The 19,210-nt window shown below is 39.7% G+C and overlaps 2 protein-coding genes across 2 annotated transcripts; one reads left to right on the forward strand and one right to left on the reverse strand.

Annotated features, from left to right (window-relative positions):
* Positions 1-1,368: 1,368 nt before the first annotated feature.
* Positions 1,369-2,481, forward strand: LOC132874927 (uncharacterized). The gene is made up of 2 exons (XM_060911422.1): positions 1,369-1,459; positions 1,747-2,481. Exon 2 carries the CDS (start codon positions 1,758-1,760, stop codon positions 2,418-2,420), a length of 663 nt encoding a protein of 220 aa, XP_060767405.1. The 5' UTR covers positions 1,369-1,459; positions 1,747-1,757; the 3' UTR covers positions 2,421-2,481.
* Positions 2,482-11,143: 8,662 nt separating this feature from the next.
* Positions 11,144-18,586, reverse strand: LOC132874787 (CD276 antigen homolog). The gene is made up of 4 exons (XM_060911186.1): positions 18,579-18,586; positions 12,358-12,398; positions 11,909-12,241; positions 11,144-11,312 (listed from the first exon to the last, which is right to left on the reverse strand). The coding sequence occupies exons 1-4, from the start codon at positions 18,584-18,586 to the stop codon at positions 11,206-11,208; spliced, it is 489 nt and encodes a 162-aa protein (XP_060767169.1). The 3' UTR covers positions 11,144-11,205.
* Positions 18,587-19,210: the final 624 nt, after the last annotated feature.

Raw genomic sequence — 19,210 nt, forward strand, 5'->3', positions numbered from 1 at the left:
AATATCTGTGCTGAATCTTCATTTCATTCAGACAGTCAGTGTATTTTTCTTTTGTATGATTCACATTAACATCACAAATGTTGTAAAATATTTCGCAGGAATTTTACGACAGTGCCGAACTCACTTACGGTTTGTTTTCATTCACAGTGTGATTCTGTACCCCTCATCATGTCCAGCTCGTTTTCTTTCGGTTTCATTTCTTTAAGTTAATTCATACTCCAAGTTTTACTGGATTAATCAGGATTTAACATTATTTCCTCCAGAAACTTTGAATTTGGGTGACTGACTTAAAACTGCAGATCAGGTAATGGATCAGAACACACACCATAATGGGACACTTCTATACAAATGACTGCACTTCTAAAGACCCAGCTGTCAAGCTCCTAAAATTTGCAGACGACACCACGGTCATTGGGCTCATCCAGGATGGTGACAAGTCTGCATATCGGCAAGAGGTTGATAGGTTGGTGGTCTGGTGCAGTCAACACAATCTAGAGCTAAACACTCTAAAGACCGTGGAGATGGTTGTGGACTTCAGGAAGTACCCCACAGTGCTGCCCCCCCTCACAATATCCAACAGCCCTGTGTCACATGTGGTCTCTTTCAAGTTTCTGGGATCCACCATCTCCCAGGATCTGAAGTGGGAGTCCAACATCAATGCCATCCTTAAAAAGGCCCAGCAGAGGATGTGGGCAATTCCGTGGAAGTGTCAACCACACAGTCAGAATTTCAAACATACATAAATGAGGTATCATTGGAAAGCTAACAACCTGTACTTCTTGGAAATGTTATGTGTTTGTTGAATCATGCATTCAAGAGATACATATAGGTCTTTAAAGTCTCTTGAAATAAAATTTGCGAATTTCAACAAAAAAGGATGAAATCATGAGGTACCTCATAATCCACTAATGTTACTTACTTAATGTTAGTTACTGTTTTATATCAAATTAACAATATAACATTTGGTCTTTCTCCTATGTTATTAAGTTGGCTCAACTATGGTCTCATTCTGGGATAGCCAGCTTCAATACCGTAATGGCCGATGCATGTACGTCCATAACCAAAAATTTGATTTTTTTTTATCCCCTTTAAAGAATATTTGTACCATTTCAATTTCTCTTATGATGCAAAGCTAACTTCAGATCCTAAGCAACCATAAAAAAATTGGCTGTTCATATTTTTTACAGAAATAAAGATACCCAAATTTATGTACGTCCATAACTAATTTAAACATACATCCATAATCATGCAAGACCACATGTTTTGTATCTTTCAGCCCTCTGGTGGATCTCTTTTGCCATTAAATAACCCATGCCCTCTAGTGTACAATTTTTTAACTAAGCATGACATCACTTCCTGTTGAATTCCATGTGCCCTGCTAGATCTAGACACACCTGATACAAAGTTTCAAATCTGCAACAATCGACATTAAAGGAACCCCAGTTCTGTGGAATACAAGGTGAGTTATATTCTTTATGAAGTTATTTGATAGAATTTCTAATTATTTTTTAATCAATTTCCATACATGTGTAATGTTCATTTCCCTCAAAAAAATTCCTGACACTTCCCAAAATGGATACTACCGGTACATCTCACTGATTCTCAGAGTAATGTGAAATCCTTGTAAACTGCAAGCAGCCAATCAGTGTTTACCAAGTTCTTTGCTATCCTGTTCATTTTGACTAAGAGTTTTTGATTTGTTGTGGATGTAGTCAAATACTTAAAGTAGGTTTATTTGCCAACCAGGTGTGGGGACCATGGCTCTAACGAATAGAGAGAAGCAGGCCCGCTTCCGGGAGCGCCTGAAGAAGAACCCCTCCCTTCATGAGAAGTTTACAGAGAAGGACCGGAAACGAAAATCCCTTGAAAGACAAGTCCTGAAGAGAAGTACAGAAAAGTGGAAAGAATATCGGGCAAAAGAAAACAAAAGACTGAGAGAATTCCACACGCAGAAAAATGCAGGGGGTCATAGGGCTGGGGAAGAATCCCCCTCAGGTTTTCGCTCACGTCAGTCACTGGGCAAGGCTGTAAAGAAGGCAAAGCAAGCCCTTCCCAAATCGCCGAGGAAGCGTAAGGCCGTCACGGCAGTTTTGGCTGAAGAAAGTGGCATTGTTGCCAAAAGTGTTATTTCTCCGGGTAAAATGAATAGGGGAATATCCGATGAAACGAAGCAGCAAGTCGTTGACTTCTATTTAAGTGATGAGATATCTTGGCAAGCACCAGGCCTGAAAGACCACACAATTATTTGCACCAAAGATGACAAGGGTGTGAAGCAGAAAACCTACGTCCAATCAAGGTACATGCTCACATCCTTGTCTGAAGCGTATCAAATACTCTGCCAAGAGACAGATATTGAAATCAGTAGGAGTAAATTCTGTGATTTACGGCCAAAGAATGTGAAACTTTATGAAGCAATATAGGTACCCAGGTTTGGCAGTTTTTACTGTGCTGTTGCAATCAGTTTATTTTAAACTACTAGTAGCTGTGTAATAATGAGTAGTATCAATTAGAACAATGTTTCATTGTTACTTTCTTTTTTCATAATTATTTGATTTTGGTGAACCTAGTTTCTTGTTCATTGAGTGGCTAAAACATGAGATCATTAAATCTCAATGAGGTATTTTAAGTTATGTGCTATTCATGGTGCCAAATCCCAAATATAATACAATAGTCTAGAACTCCAATTGAATATGCGAATATGCATGTTGTATGATGTTGGAACTGTGACCATTCAAATCGATCCTTGGGAATGGTACCCAGAATCCTTCCCTCAGTTTGCAGTCATTAAAACCTATCCTGTTTTTTAAAGTCTGATATGGATTAAGCATTAAAGAAATAATGAAGGATTGACAGTTACTCTTACTTTGATTAGTTATGTTTTTCTTTAAATACGAACATGTGTGAAATCCTTTCAATGTGAATTTGTAATTTGTTCCAGAATTTTTAATAAATCTTCTAAAATACCTGTTTTGTGTCCTATTATTAAAATTTCAATGTGCCTTTATTAGTTTCACACTTGTCATATTCAAATAAACTATGTTGAAAAGGACTTAATACTTTCAATTACCATGTACGTCCATAACCTTCACACGGGTACGTTCATAACCAAATTCATGTACGTCCATAACCGAGTGTTAAGTTGGGCTGTTCATTTAATATGCAATGAATAATTCTAATGGTTATTTTTTCTGTTAGTAGATATACTTGCCTACCCATGAAAAGTGTTTCTTTGTTAATATCACCGTATACTTCACGAAGTTTTGACAAGGAATGACACAATGTTGAAAAACTGACTTTGTCTGCATACGTCCATAACCGGTGTATTTTCCCCTTACAGTTCAAATATAAAAAAAAATCAACAACCCTGTTAATGGTATGACTAAGGTGGGGTTTACATTAGACCGTATCAGCGGATCATCAGATTAACGTTTTTAAAACGATTAGTGTGCACACAGCAACACCAATACACGATTCGCGTGCACACAGCAACACCAATACACGGATACGCTCGGCTCCGCAGGCATCCTGCGCTCCAAATCACTCCGCCCTGAACAGCGAGTGCCCTCTGGAGGGTGCGCACTCCGGCCCTGCGCAGCTCACAGAGCGCGCGAGTGGAGCGCACGAGCTGTGATTCAGGACTGAGCCGCTGTGTGTGTGTGATCTCAGTGCATATCACTTACCACTTGCAAGTGGAAGGATGGCAAGCCTAAAGACAATCATAACTACACAATGGGCAGTATTTGCATCAGTATTTGCATCAGTATTTGCAGTATTTTCATACTTTTATACTCTTTAATGAAAGGTGATACAAGGCGGAAGTCCGCGCCGTTTTTCAGCAGTCACGTCACATGACCAACACCAGCGAATCAGGAAGGTGGATGTCACAGTGACGTTGTCCAATGACGACGCCAGCTAGAGCTCAGCACAGCATATCCGTGTATTCTCAGTGTTTACACAGCACCGGACCAGACACGATCTAGATTGAATACGTGGATGCTGGCGGATTCCCGTTTCCCGGCGTTTCCATGCGGTTTAATGTAAACAGACAGTGCATCCGCGAATAAAACGAGACAGATACGGTCTAATGTAAACTTGGCCTAATAGTGCTAAGTAGTACATATATCATGCACAAATCAAAACCATCCTACTACTATTCCTCTGTCAGAGAGGTCCTTGCGAAGTGTGCGAATCGTACGTCCATAACCACGGAATTGCCCATGTACTTTCTATGACAACTGCGGAAACATGGCCTTCCACAAGAGCTTTTAATCATCTTCTACACTGCTGTCATTGAATCCATCCTCTGCTCATGCATCACAGTTTGGTTTGGAGCAGCCACAAAACAGGACAAGCACAGACTACAATGCACAATCCGGTCAGCGGAAAAGATCATTGGTGCCCCTCTGCTCTCCCTTCAGGACCTGTACAATGGGAGGACCAGGAAGCGGGCAGAGAACATCATCAAAGACTCCACACATCCTGCACACACTCTCTTCAATCTCCTTCCCTCTGGCAGGCGCTACAGATCCCTGTGCCCCAAAACAACCAGACGCAAGAACAGCTTCTTTCCCACTGCCATCACTCTCCTGAACTGTGGATAAGTGGGTGGGTGTGTATATACAGCATCTTGTTGTGGCTGCTACAAGATGCTTGAATTTCTACATACTTACCATTCCTATATGCATCCTGCACACTACACTATTACTTGCACTTTACACTCCACACCCACCACTTGGCCTGTAATTTAGGTCTAATTTATGTCTTATGTTTTATTTGTTTATTGTATTATTTGTACATTATGTTGATATGTGCCTATACGGTATGTATATTGTTGCCTCTATTGTACAGCATATGTCTATATTATTATTTGTCTACTAAATGTCTACTGTTAAGTGTATAGAGAGTTAACACCTACCAAAGTCAAATTCCTTGTGATGTAAGTATACTTGGCCAATAAAACTGATTTATTCTGATTGATAGTTTCTGTTTATTGATAGTTTTATTGAAATATTATAAATAATTAAAGCATCATGATAATCATAACTATCTCTGCATTTTGATAAACTTTGTTCATTCCTTTCCTTCCACTGAACCAGTAAATACATGGTAATAAAAAGGTTATGGTTAGGACAAGTGAAAAATCTTGCTGTTTATCCAACTGGACGAGTGGATTAAAAAGTTAAAAGGTGCTGACTGCAAAGTCAGCTAAAAAATTTTTTTAAATTTTTAATTATGCATTACATTTTCTTCTGTCTTGCAAGAACAATATCATGTGGATGAGATGTGATCATTTTGATGTCCTGAGGGTCGCTTTTCTCCATTTTGGGATTGTTTTCCTCCCTCTTGAGATAAACAGCATGCCACTATGGAAACAAGAAACAGACAAACACGAGGAGCTTTAACTAATTAGCAGAACTATGGAACTGCGTCACGCCAAGATGGCGATGCGCGGAAAACATCATGACTCTGCATCAACCTCAGAGAGTTTTGTCACAGGGATGTAATTTGGGGTTGACATTCGTGAATCTCATCTCATTATCTGTAGCCGCTTTATCCTGTTCTACAGGGTCGCAGGCAAGCTGGAGCCTATCCCAGCTGACTACAGGCGAAAGGCGGGGTACACCCTGGACAAGTCGCCAGGTCATCACAGGGCTGACACATAGACACAGACAACCATTTACACTCACATTCACACCTATGGTCAATTTAGAGTCACCAGTTAACCTAACCTGCATGTCTTTGGACTGTGGGGGAAACCGGAGCACCCGGAGGAAACCTACGCGGACACGGGGAGAACATGCAAACTCCACACAGAAAGGCCCTCATCGGCCACGGGGCTCGAACCTGGACCTTCTTGCTGTGAGGCGACAGCGCTAACCACTACACCACCGTGCCGCCCACCATTCATGAATAGATCCGTCAAACAAAAGATGAATATTTATATCTTTTCTCTGTTCCTGCTTTTGTGTTCTCGTTTCTTTCTCTGTAAGATCAAAACATTAGGTGTGCAACTCCACACTCACTACCGTGGAGTCGAGCCCATGGGTTCTAAGGCTAAGATAGCTAATCGCTAGCTAGAATGATTTAGTTATCTGTCCAGAAAAATGACATCATCTAACCTCGCTCTATCTTGCAGTTGCACTCACAAGGCAGGCTTTCCTTTTCTTTTCCGCTGGAGGGAGAGCCGAGTCCGCCATGTTTGCCCACACCAACTTGTTTTGGTTAAAAGTAGCTCAAACACGCCCCATGGTGGTCAGATGAAATTGTTGCTTACTTGATTCGTCAATCGCCGGAATCGTAAAATACGGGACGCTTTTTATTTCATCAAAACATTTACACACAGGATACATGGTGTGTGTATCAGGGCTTTACATTAGCACCCGCCCACCCACCAAATGCGGGTAAAATTCGGCTTTGGCGGGTAATAACTTTAGCCTCACTAGCCACTTTGGCGGGTGGTTTATTCTGTGGTATGACAATATATTTTAATTGTAGTTTTCTCTGAAGGCATCGGATATAATAAACGCATTGCAATGTAATATTATGCACCTACAACTCCCATGTGCACCTGCATAAACATTCTGACAGCATGTTAGAATTGTTTAGAACGTTCGTTCACGTCTCAGATAAAAATCAATGATACGGTCACCTGCAGTTAATGAACGAAGCAACAAAGTTGCTGACGACTGACAAGCGCACTATTTGGCGGCATATAGCTGGAGTTTCAAACCCTGCTGCTCAGGGAAAAAGGGGCAGAGATGAGCAGGGCCGGAGCAGCATTTTAAAATCACTGAGGTCCGTGATGCGCAAAGCGCGCGCCGAAAAACATTCGACATATTTAAATGAGAGGGGTGAATTACACGTCACACAAGAGATCTATTCCTGAAATTACTTTTAATGGTGTTTGAACTGAATATCATCAGTTTTGAAAAAAAAATCATGTATGTGGCAAGAGTAAGAATAATTTAAGCGTGTTTAATGGTTTGATCTGGCCCAAGCAATGAGGACAAAAGATCCCCTCACCATGTAGCCTACACCTACGCAAAAAAAATTCTGGGAAAAAAAAAAATCAGTATACACCACTATGTTTTAGGCAAAGTTATCCAAGGCAAACATAAGTTGAAACTTTCCACTCTCTCTATTACTTTGGCTTATCGAATGATTTATTTTTAAAATCAAATCATTAGTTTTCTTTTGTTTCAGACATGTAAAAGTTTTTACCTTTACCTGACATGTTTCGACGGTGTAACTTCCACACATTATGGAGGAGGCATGTAGATGACATCCTGGAGAAAGTGAAAGTCGGACGCACCCAACAATTGACTGATCATCTCAACTCTATAGACCACACCGGCAACATAAAATTCACGCACGAAGAGGAAACAGAAAAATCAATAGCGTTTTTGGACATAAAAATTCACCATACAGAAGACGGAGACATCAAAATAACAATCTACAGAAAACCGACACACACTGATCAATATCTGCTCTGGACGTCCGAACACCCCATCGCACACAAACTGTCAGAACACTCTACGAACGTGCAACAATCATAACCGATCCCACAGAACGCGCAACAGAAGAACAACACATACGGCAAGCTCTGATCACATGTCAATATCCACCATGGGCCATACACAAAGGCGCACAACAAGTGAAAACAAAAGAAAAGACACAGACGAAAAAAGGAAGAAAACAGACAAGCAAAGCAGTAGTGACTCTACCGTATGTCAGAGGAGTTATAGAACAAATCCAAAGAGCCATGAAAAAACACAACATACAAACACCCGTGAAACCACACACCAAACTACGACAGCTACTAGTTCACCCTAAGAACAAAATCAACCAACACAATAAATGTAATGTCATATATGAAATACCATGCCAGTCATGCAATAAAACATACATTGGGGAGACAGGAAGGAGCTTTAGTACACAAAAAAAGGAACATAAAAAGGAATGTGAAAAAGAAACAGAACAGAGACAAACAAGAGCAATAAAAGATAAAGCCACGCAAGAGAACCTCAAATCAGCAATAACAGACCACTGCAGAAGGGAAAATCATATAATGGACTGGGACAATGCTCAGATCATACAGCAAGAGAACAACAGATACCACCGTTGGATTAAGGAGTCAATAGAAATCAGAAAGCGTAGCCCAAGAACAATAAACAGGGATGAGGGGGCGTACATGCTCTCCCACACCTGGAGCGCCGTCCTGAGGGGGCAACACTGACAGCGGGAGGTGTGACCGACCTGTCAATATGTCACACACCAACATCTGGGTGACCCTCTGATGAAGACAGAAGTTACACCGTCGAAACATGTCAGGTAAAGGTAAAAACTTTTACATGTCTGAAACAATGATTTGATTTAAGAAGACGACATAATGAACGTAATATATTTATTTTTAAAATCACAAACAAGGTAGGCTACAACTGCGCTGCTTCGAAAATGTCAATTTAACAGCTTCATGACAGTGCGCTGATGGTCACCATGGAAACCCCGTGTCTTCTGCACTGCGTTCCTCCTCCGAGTCGCGCGCTCATTCGCTTTTGTGTTCTTGGTCTCAGAGCCGCGCGCACAAAACAGACACAGAAGACAGAATCAACATTTAACATAATTAACAATTCACTTTTTACAGAGATGTTTTAATGTTCTTTTTTTTAATCCAGTTGAATATTTAGCGCACAAACATTTTCAGTTCTTAAAAATGACCGCGGTCCGGACCTCAGTGGCCTCATAGCTGGCTACGGCCATGGAAATGAAAAAGACACTAATAGGAAGATAAGACAGTTCAATGACAAATGGAAGTTCGGGCGAGATTGACTAGTTCACAGCAAAACCGAAAATACCATGTACTGCGAAGACTGTAGAAAGTCTGGCAAAGACAGGCACCAGTAATTTTAAACTCGAAACTATAAAGGACCACGAAAAGTCAAATGCACACATCAGTACTATAACATCAAAACCGGCGAAGACGGCTGGTCACTACAGGACAGCATTGCTTTCAGTCCCTGGCTGTCATGAAGTCGGCTGAGCTGGAGAGGATGGAGCTGCTGTTTAGAAACGTTCAAGCGATTGGAAAGAAGTTGATCTCACCCCAGCTATCAACTTATGGCCTGCTGGAAGCCTCAGGTCATGAAGACCATTTTTCATGGACCATTCAGAGTCATCTGATGATGAATGTAATGAGGACATTTAATGTCTCTTTTTACACATGTTCACACATGCATCACACTCACACACTATTAACAGATCAGGGCTCGAAATACGCGGTGGTCCGGTTGCCCGAGGCGACTTAATTTGTCATTTGGCGGGTAATTCCTGTCACTAGGCAGCCCGGCTGGCTAGTTGAAAATAACAAAAATATATATATATATATATATATATATATATATATATATATATATATATATATATATATATATATATATATAGCGAAGATTCAGACTAGGGCTGTGTGATATTTCTCCGAAAATTCTGTGTGAGATACATAAAATTATTATATCATAACTATCGAGTATTTTATGGTCATCTGCCGACTTGCGTTTGTTTCGTGTTTGTTGCGTTTGTTTAAAACATTTTCCGGTGGTTTTCTCCCTGTCCCTCAGGCAGTAACGTGAGAGGCTGCCTAAGGGTAAAAAAAAGACAATAACGTCACACACTCGCCAACCAATCCCGGGCGACATCTCGGTGCTGAAAGGAACTTGCCGGAAGATTTTCTAGTTTCGGTTTACAGCGCTGACTCAGTTCGTGCAATCGCTGGTGTTGCATAGGCTACCGTGTAAGCTCTGTCAATTTCAGCGACAAATTAAAATTAGAAGTGGACGAACTGGTTCTAGTAAGGGGTCAGTCATCTGGCATTTTTTTGGATATCGCGAGGAGGACGTGGAACAGCAAATGCCAGTTTGTAAAGTGTGCAAAAAAAAAAAAAACTCAAAATACTCGGGTCTTGAAATAAATGAACATTAGTCATGAACAATGGTAACTACTCTCTTTTGTGTTATTTTTGACAGAAATAAAATTCATACATGAACAAATTTTGGCTAATTGATTTTCTGTTTGGCTAGTTACTTTGGAAGGTAATTATTCCGGCTGGCTGGTAAAAAAATATGAATTTCGAGCCCTGTAGATAATACATAATATACATAATAATACTTGATAATATACATAATACTTGCATATCAAAACATCAAATGTTTTTCAGTGATAAATGTTTTGAATTGGACTTTTAATATTAGAATCAGTTCAGTTGTACTGAATGTTATTTTTCATATTATATGATATTTCATATTGTAAGGGGCTTGAATTTGAGTTCAATAAACAGAATACTCTGTTTATATTTTTGTCTGAATTGGTTGCATGTTTTCATATAGGGAGCGACCTTAACAGCACTGAATACTTGAGTGCTACTGTAGAGATACATTATACGCTTCTATTCATAATTAATCTAGAGCTTCTGAACTTTAACGCATCATGGTGAATAAAAAAACTTTGATTTCTTGGCAACAAAATTGTGGCTAGTGAAAAGGCTGAATGGCTAGTGACTCGGGAAAACCATTAGCCACAGTGGCCAGTGAGCAAAAAAGTTAATGTAAAGCCCTGGTGTGTCTGTCTGTCTGTCTGTGTGCGCGCGCGCAGCAAAACATCTCGAAACTCCAACAGCAATAGAAACAGAATATTCTGCCCAGAATTCGACTTTGCAGTTAGAACCTTCAATGTTGAGCCCTGACATGATGCCTTTTATTTAATTTTGGTGTCTTTCAGTGGAGGCGATGCCATACATTTCTTCAACTCTCAATTTGAATCTGAAAGTCTATAATTATGTAGAAATGGAGTAAAAAAAAAAAAATATGTGTTGCTCCAGTTTTGTTTTTATGGATTTCAGAACTCCAAAACTGTATCATCAGTACATGGAAACTTTTCCATCTCTTTTTACAGAAAACGGGGAAAAAACGGAATTGGCAAAATCACAAAAGGGAACTGGCAATTTTAGAAACGGAAAAATCATCATCCCTAGTATACATTCTCTTATGAAATGTTTATAACAGCTTACCAAATATGAACTGGATATCAATTTCTGTCCAGAATGTTCATAATGTGAAACTCAGAGAATGGAAAAGGTTTGTACGAAGGTATGCTTCATAACGTCCTGTTTTTCTTGCGACAGTGCTTACATACAAGTTGAGCTTCATATTGTCTTCAAAAGACCAAGCTGTACAGGAGACTGCACACCAGCAGGAACATACTGCTCGCTCTTCTCGTGCCATCACCAGTTTCGGGAGCAGGAGTTTGAGTGATAGAAGCTTCTGGATGCAAAAACAATCACGGAGAGAAATCAATTACTTTGTGTGACTGAGATACAAAACAAACCCACAAACTCTTGCAAATGAAAAAGCAACATGGAAGTAAGTCAAGGTGACTGGTCTCATCGAATGAGTTTTAATAACCGATCTGGATACTGACCCTGCAGTGTGGGAGACTGGTTTGTGAAACTTGGAGGGAAAAATCAAAACTGAGTTGAGGTGAGAAAAATACTTTTCTAAACAATGAGGAGTCAGGTTGAACCAGCAAGTAATATGGGAGGAGTTACACCTGTGTCTAATTACTGGCTGTCCATTAATGTGCGTCTCTGTGTCTTTTGGATGGCCAGTAATGAGAGAGAGCATTGCATTCCCCAGTGTGTGTATATACATGTACTAGTAATCACTGAAAAATGCAAGTACAAATAAAGCACACCTTGACCCATCACACCTGTCACCAGTTCCAATCTGTCCAAATCTAAGACGGTGTTCTTCTCTCGAATAATCAACATTAAAATGTCTGTTAATCTAAACACCACTACCTTTTAGAACCAAAACACTGTAATTGTCTGTGTACTACTGAAAAGATGACTTGTACAAACCTTCAACACTCAGTTGTACGTTCTGCTTGGATTTAGGGATGTTGCAGGTGTAAGTTCCCGAGTCTGGGAGTTTCACATCCCTCAGTTTGATGGAGAAGTTTCCCTTTGCAAACTCGGCTGAAAAAGCTCTAACTCTGCCTTTGTATTCTTGACCCTGTTCTTGAAAATTCTCTTTACCGTCAATGATATTCAACACCACTTTGTTTACTTGGTTTTCTTCATATCGCCAAAATACATCCCCAATCTCTGCAGTGGATTCGGTGGAACAGGGTAAGATGACTGTACCACCGGCACCTACAACAGCTTTATGAGTCACTCCAACCTGTGCCGTCGCTGAAACAACATGCACACACAAGAAATCAAAGGTCAGCGTAATCCACTAACTAACACCACCCTCCCCTTTCTGGTTGTTTGTGTATCAGCAATGAAGAGGTGTGTTCATTTCTCACCATTGTCCATCAGCAGCTGGATCAGGAAGAAGAAAACACATCTGTGGGAAAAGAAAAGTGGAATTGCAGGATTAATTTATTCTATGTTAACAGCACAAGCCAATGTTACAGTTTTCAGTACATCAAATTGCAAAAAACTGCTGCAGCGTCTGTGCAAGGGTTCGAAATATTCCATTTGGGAAACTACGATAAAAATCATCTGTTGAGGGAATCAGGGCTCGAAATTCGTGGTGGTCCAGTCACCCAAGGCGACTTAATTTGTCATTTGGCGGGTAATTCCTGTCACTAGGCAGCCCGGCTGGCTAGTTGAAAATAAAAAATATATATGAAGCGAAGATTCAGACTAGGGCTGTGCGATATATCGAATATACTCGATATATCTCCGAAAATTCTGTGTGAGATACATATGAGTCATTCTATAATTAGGGGTACATTTCATGTAAAGCAAAATCTCAAAATATCAGTATTCTTTTTCAATAAATAACCTATATGTTTCCATGGTATATACCCTCAAGTTCCTAAACAAATTAATTGCCAAGCTTAATCTTAAATTACTTTTTAAATATTTTAATGAAAATGAACATTTGATTGTTTATTTTGTCAACTGTGTTACGGACAAATGTTATGTCATCTTAAACATATATAAAAATACTACACATTTGAAAACACATTTGTTTGAAAGTGCTTAAGTCCATTAACAAGATGTTTTTAATTAATCTGTACAACTGTTATGGAAAATATGAATTTTGAGCTTCATAAATAGGATTTTATGGTTCACTGTGATGCAGTGCAGAATAACACTTTTTTCAACATAAATCCTTGTTACGTCAAATTTAGAGTTGTTCTCCCTCCTTATACAAGACTTCCCTATCCAGAGATAATCCCCAATCTTTTATTTTACAGTTCATCAAACACATAGATTTATAGCACAAAAAACACTTGCAACACAGTTGACAGGCAATGTAACACAATTGACGGGAGTAACACAGTTGACAGGGCAGAAAAACAAGAGGACACTTTTTAGGATAAAAAGAGCTTTTTATTGTTTTAAATTTAACTACAAATAAGCTGATGAATTCAGGTGAACTGTTAAAACAACATTTAGACACAATTTCAGAGAAATGTAGCTTATTTAACAAATTGAACATATTAAATCATTCTGTTTGTTTGTCTGTCAATATGAAGATTAAGTGACAAAAACATACAGTGGTGCTTGAAAGTTTGTGAACCCTTTAGAATGTTCTATATTTCTGCATAAATATGGCCTAAAACATCATCAGATTTTCACACAAGTCCTAAAAGTAGATAAAGAGAACCCAGTTAAACAAATGAGACAAAAATATTATACTTGGTCATTTATTTATTGAGGAAAATGATCCAATATTGCATATCTGTGAGTGGCAAAAGTATGTGAACCTTTGCTTTCAGTATCTGGTGTGACCCCCTTGTGCAGCAATAACTGCAACTAAACGTTTGCGGTAACTGTTGATCAGTCCTGCACACCGGCTTGGAGGAATTTTAGCCCGTTCCTCTGTACAGAACAGCTTCAACTCTGGGATGTTGGTGGGTTTCTTCACATGAACTGCTCGCTTCACATCCTTCCACAACATTTCGATTGGATTAAGGTCAGGACCTTGACTTGGCCATTCCAAAACATTAACTTTATTCTTCTTTAACCGTTCTTTGGTAGAACGACTTGTGTGCTTGGGGTCGTTGTCTTGCTGCATGACCCACCTCCTCTTGAGATTCAGTTCATGGACAGATGTCCTGACATTTTCCTTTAGAATTCGCTGGTATAATTCAGAATTCATTGTTCCATCAATGATGGCAAGCCGTCCTGGCCCAGATGCAGCAAAACAGGCCCAAACCATGATACTACCACCACCATGTTTCACAGATGGGATAAGGTTCTTATGCTGGAATGCAGTGTTTTCCTTTCTCCAAACATAACGCTTCTCATTTAAAACAAAAAGTTCTATTTTGGTCTCATCCATCCACACAACATTTTTCCAATAGCCTTCTGGCTTGTCCACATGATCTTTAGCAAACTGCAGACGAGCAGCAACGTTCTTTTTGGAGAGCAGTGGCTTTCTCCTTGCAACCCTGCCATGCACACCATTGTTGTTCAGTGTTCTCCTGATGGTGGACTCATGAACATTAACATTAGCCAATGTGAGAGAGGCCTCCAGTTGCTTAGGCCAAGTTTACATTAGACCGTATCTGTCTTGTTTTCTTCACGGATGCACTGTCCATTTACATTAAACCGCCTGGAAACGCCGGGAAACGGGAATCCGCCAGGGTCCACGTATTCAATCTAGATCGTGTGTGGTCCGGTGCTGTGTAAACATTGAGAATACGCGGATACGGTGTGCTGAGCTCTAGCTGGCGTCATCATTGGACAACGTCACTGTGACATCCACCTTCCTGATTCGCTGGCATTGGTCATGTGACGCGACTGCTGAAAAACGGCGCGGACTTCCGCCTTGTATCACCTTTCATTAAAGAGTATAAAAGTATGAAAATACTGCAAGTACTGATGCAAATACTGCCCATTGTGTAGTTATGATTGTCTTTAGGCTTGCCATCCTTCCACTTGCAAGTGGTAAGTGATATGCACTGAGATCACACACACACAGCGGCTCAGTCCCGAATCACTGCTCGTGCGCTATACTCGCGCGCTCTGTGAGCTGCGCAGGGCCGGAGTGCGCACCCTCCAGAGGGCACTCGCTGTTCAGGGCGGAGTGATTTGGAGCGCAGGATGCCTGCGGAGCCGAGCGTATCCGTGTATTGGTGTTGCTGTGTGCACGCGAATCGTGTATTGGTGTTGCTGTGTGCACACTAATCGTTTTAAAAACGTTAATCTGATGATCCGCTGATACGGTCTAATGTAAACCCCACCAAGTTACCCTGGGGTCCTTTGTGACCTCGCTGACTATTACACGCCTTGCTCTTGGAGTGATCTTTGTTGGTCGACCACTCCTGGGGAGGGTAACAATGGACTTGAATTTCCTCCATTTGTACACAATCTGTCTGACTGTGGATTGGTGGAGTCCAAACTCTCTAGAGATGGTTTTGTAACCTTTTCCAGCCTGATGAGCATCAACAACGCTTTTTCTGAGGTCCTCAGAAATCTCCTTTGTTCATGCCATGATACACTTCCATAAACATGTGTTGTGAAGATCAGACTTTGATAGATCCCTCTTCTTTAAATAAAACAGGGTGCCCACTCACACCTGATTGTCATCCCATTGATTGAAAACACCTGACTCTAATTTCACCTTCAAATTAACTGCTAATCCTAGAGGTTCACATACTTTTGCCACTCACAGATATGTAATATTGGATCATTTTCCTCAATAAATAAATTACCAAGTATAATATTTTTGTCTCATTTGTTTAACTGGGTTCTCTTTATATACTTTTAGGACTTGTGTGAAAATCTGATGATGTTTTAGGTCATATTTATGCAGAAATATAGAAAATTCTAAAGGGTTCACAAACTTTCAAGCACCACTGTACTCCTCCTCAACTGTGTCATAGCTGATGGGTAACACAGTTGACAGTAACACAGTTGACATTTCGGCCATTTTTAGAGTGTTGTGCTAACTGCAGACCTCAGAGCTTTCACTACAAGACCTTAATCAATTCATATTTTTATTATCTTTAGCTGTATACTTTGTAAATACAATTTCTAAATCAGGTTTATATGAATATGTTGACAACACAGTTGACAGACAATTAACCCTCTCTAGGACTATACAACAGTATTGATGAAAATATTGAAGAGGTGAACTCAAAACTTACCACACGGTCTTCAAATTTCCCACCAAAGAGGATATGACATCACATGATGTTGGTCACATGACTTAGGACCAAACCATTTGCCGATTTATGGGGGGGTTTCAGTGGGTAACACAGTTGACATAAGTTTCTCGGACGCACACAAAATTCTTCATTTAATTTATAATATAAAGCATTTTAGGCTTTTAAACACTTTTATCATATTATAATAATTACCATGAATAAATATTTGTAAAAATTTTAAACAAAAACCTTTTTTTAAAATGTACATATGAAGACCAAACCTGACATTTGGAAAATCGGACAGCATAAAACCACCAAATTCCAGTATTATATATGCATTTTTGCAGAGTAAAATGATGTAATTTGTTGTTGACTTTTTGTATTATATAAAAGAGAAATGTGTGCTAATTTACAAAAGATCATTGGCTGAAGTTAATAGTTAGTGAAATTGACAAATACAGCACATGGACTTGAGATGTACCCCTAATTATAGAATGACTCATATAATTATTATTTCGTAACTATCGAGTATTTTATGGTCATCTGCCGACTTGCATTTGTTTCGTGTTTGTTGCGTTTGTTTAAAACCTTTTCCAGTGGTTTTCTCCCTGTCCCTCAGGCAGTAACGTGAGAGGCTGCCTAACGGTAAAAAAAAAACAATAACGTCACACACTCGCCAACCAATCCCGGGCGACATCTTGGTGCTGAAAGGAACTTGCGGGCAGTGTTGCCAGATTGGGCGGTTTTGAATTCTACTTTGCGGGCAAAAATGGCTTGGGCTGGTTGACAAAAAATGGCTTGGGCGGGTTTGACGTTAGTTTGGCGGGTTTTTATCAGATGTTTGTAAATATTTCGCACCAACATTGTGTGAGAGAATGCAGCCAGAGACACTTATATAGCCTTAGAAGGACTTTGATGCAGCACATTCTATGTACTATCTACGTCTGATAGTCTACATCCAATCCAATCCATATTAAAACACTTTTGTGACCCAATCAGAGATTGTGGGCATCACACGACACAGAGTGCAGTTAGTGAAAGACGGCTAGTCAAGATGCCAAAGTGGGCAAAATACAAAAAAAAAAAGTACAGAAAGGAGTGGGAATGCACCAAGAATGACGCAATCCATTCTCCATTTTCTCTTCTCATGTTACATTCAGGCATGCATCGTAGCCTAACTTTTTTTTTTTAAATTGAAGTATATAAAACAGGTGCAATCTAACAAATCCACAAAAATCAGGATAACAGATGAAGAAAATATATGGATGTAGACAAAAATAAATTAAGCAGAATAACTAGGCCTATAGAATTAATAAAACAAACAGGATAAATAAAAAGATAAATAAATAAAAGACAAATAAAAAATAAATAACCTCAGCAATGCAGATGTTAGATATGCATTCAACCATACGGAGCCGAGTACCAGACAGCAGATTTTTCACCTCCAGCACTGACGGTCTCATGTTGCCATTTAGAAGTTGTTTGCATTGTTGTTCGATTTACAAAAATAGCATACTGGTCTTTAGCTGCATATTTTTACTTTACAAGATAGGCATCAAGTACATTTTACATTTTGGGCGGTTTTAAGTGCATTTTGGCGGGTTTTGAACATATTTTGGGCTGGAAAACGTCAGCAGTATCTGGGAACACTGCTTGCGGGAAGATTTTCTAGTTTCGGTTTACAGCGCTGACTCAGTTCGTGCAATTGCTGGTGTTGCATAGGCTACCGTGTAAGCTCCGTCAATTTCAGCGACAAATTAAAAATGGAAGCGGACGAATTGGTTCCTAAAAGAACTAGTAAGGGGTCAGTCATCTGGCAGTTTTTTGGATATCGCGAGGAGGACGTGGAACAGCAAATGTCAGTTTGTAAAGTGTGCAAAAAAAAAAACAGTATCAAAATACTCGGGTCTTAAAATAAATGCACGTTAGTCATGAACAATGGTAACTACTCTCTTTTGCGTTATTTTTGACAGAAGTAAAATTCATACATGAACAAATTTTGGCTAGTTGATTTTCTGTTTGGCAAGTTACTTTGGAAGGTACAGTAACTAGTCCGGCTGGCTGGTGAAAAAAACAGATGAATTTCGAGCCCTGGGGAACCCTTGGTAAACCTTTAGCACAAACAATACAAATGGTGTTTAAAGTCCACATAAGATGTCTTGGGAGCCCCGATTTGATTCTGCATCTTGATGTATTTCCTGTTCAAGCAAGAAGTCAGTGATGGCATGTTGAAGTGCTAATAACATTTGAGATACACCACACACACACACACCCCACACCCCGCCCAATCTAAACAACCTGACAGTAGCTAAGTGAGCTCGCTAAATATAGAGAAGAGTCATGAATTTATAATAAGTGGTTTGTTTGTTTGTTTGTTTTTCCAGTTGTGGAGATTTCTCCACTGTCTTTACCCACACCTGTCCATTTAAACCAGGATGACATCACATGTTTTCAGAGTTATACTGTACACGTTTGTGCATTTTAAGAGAGACATTATACTGAGTGAATTGGGTAACATGAAAGACACGTCTGCTACAGAGAAAGCAGAGTTGTATGACAAGTCCTTGAGAAGTTTACTGGATGTACATGCTCCCTTGATCTCTAAGACTATCAGGATCAAGTACACCTCACCGTGGTACAACACAGAACTCAGATCTATGAAGAGAGAGAACCGAAAGTTAGAGAGAGCTTGGTTGAAATCACAGACAGTTGATGACGATCTGAAATTTAAGCAAGCTAGATCTGAGTACATCAGGAGGTGTAATGAAATAAAGACTATATACTACAGCAACGAGGTTCAGAAATGTGGTAGTGACCAACAGAAGCTGTTTAAGTTGATTAAGAACCTTACAGAGGGTGCTGCAGTTTCTCTGTACCCTGAGTGTATCAGCAATCAGCAACTGTGTGAAGATTTCTCTAGTTTTTTCATTGACAAAATTGATAAGATAATGAGTGATATCGAGGACATCATTCATTCAGAGAATATTCCTAACGTGTAACTATGGTAGCTGTGCTCCTAGAGATTACCAATTTACTGACTTTAACATGT

This window comes from Neoarius graeffei, chromosome 27 (genome assembly GCF_027579695.1).
Source record: "Neoarius graeffei isolate fNeoGra1 chromosome 27, fNeoGra1.pri, whole genome shotgun sequence".
Classification (NCBI taxonomy): Eukaryota; Metazoa; Chordata; class Actinopteri; order Siluriformes; family Ariidae; genus Neoarius; species Neoarius graeffei.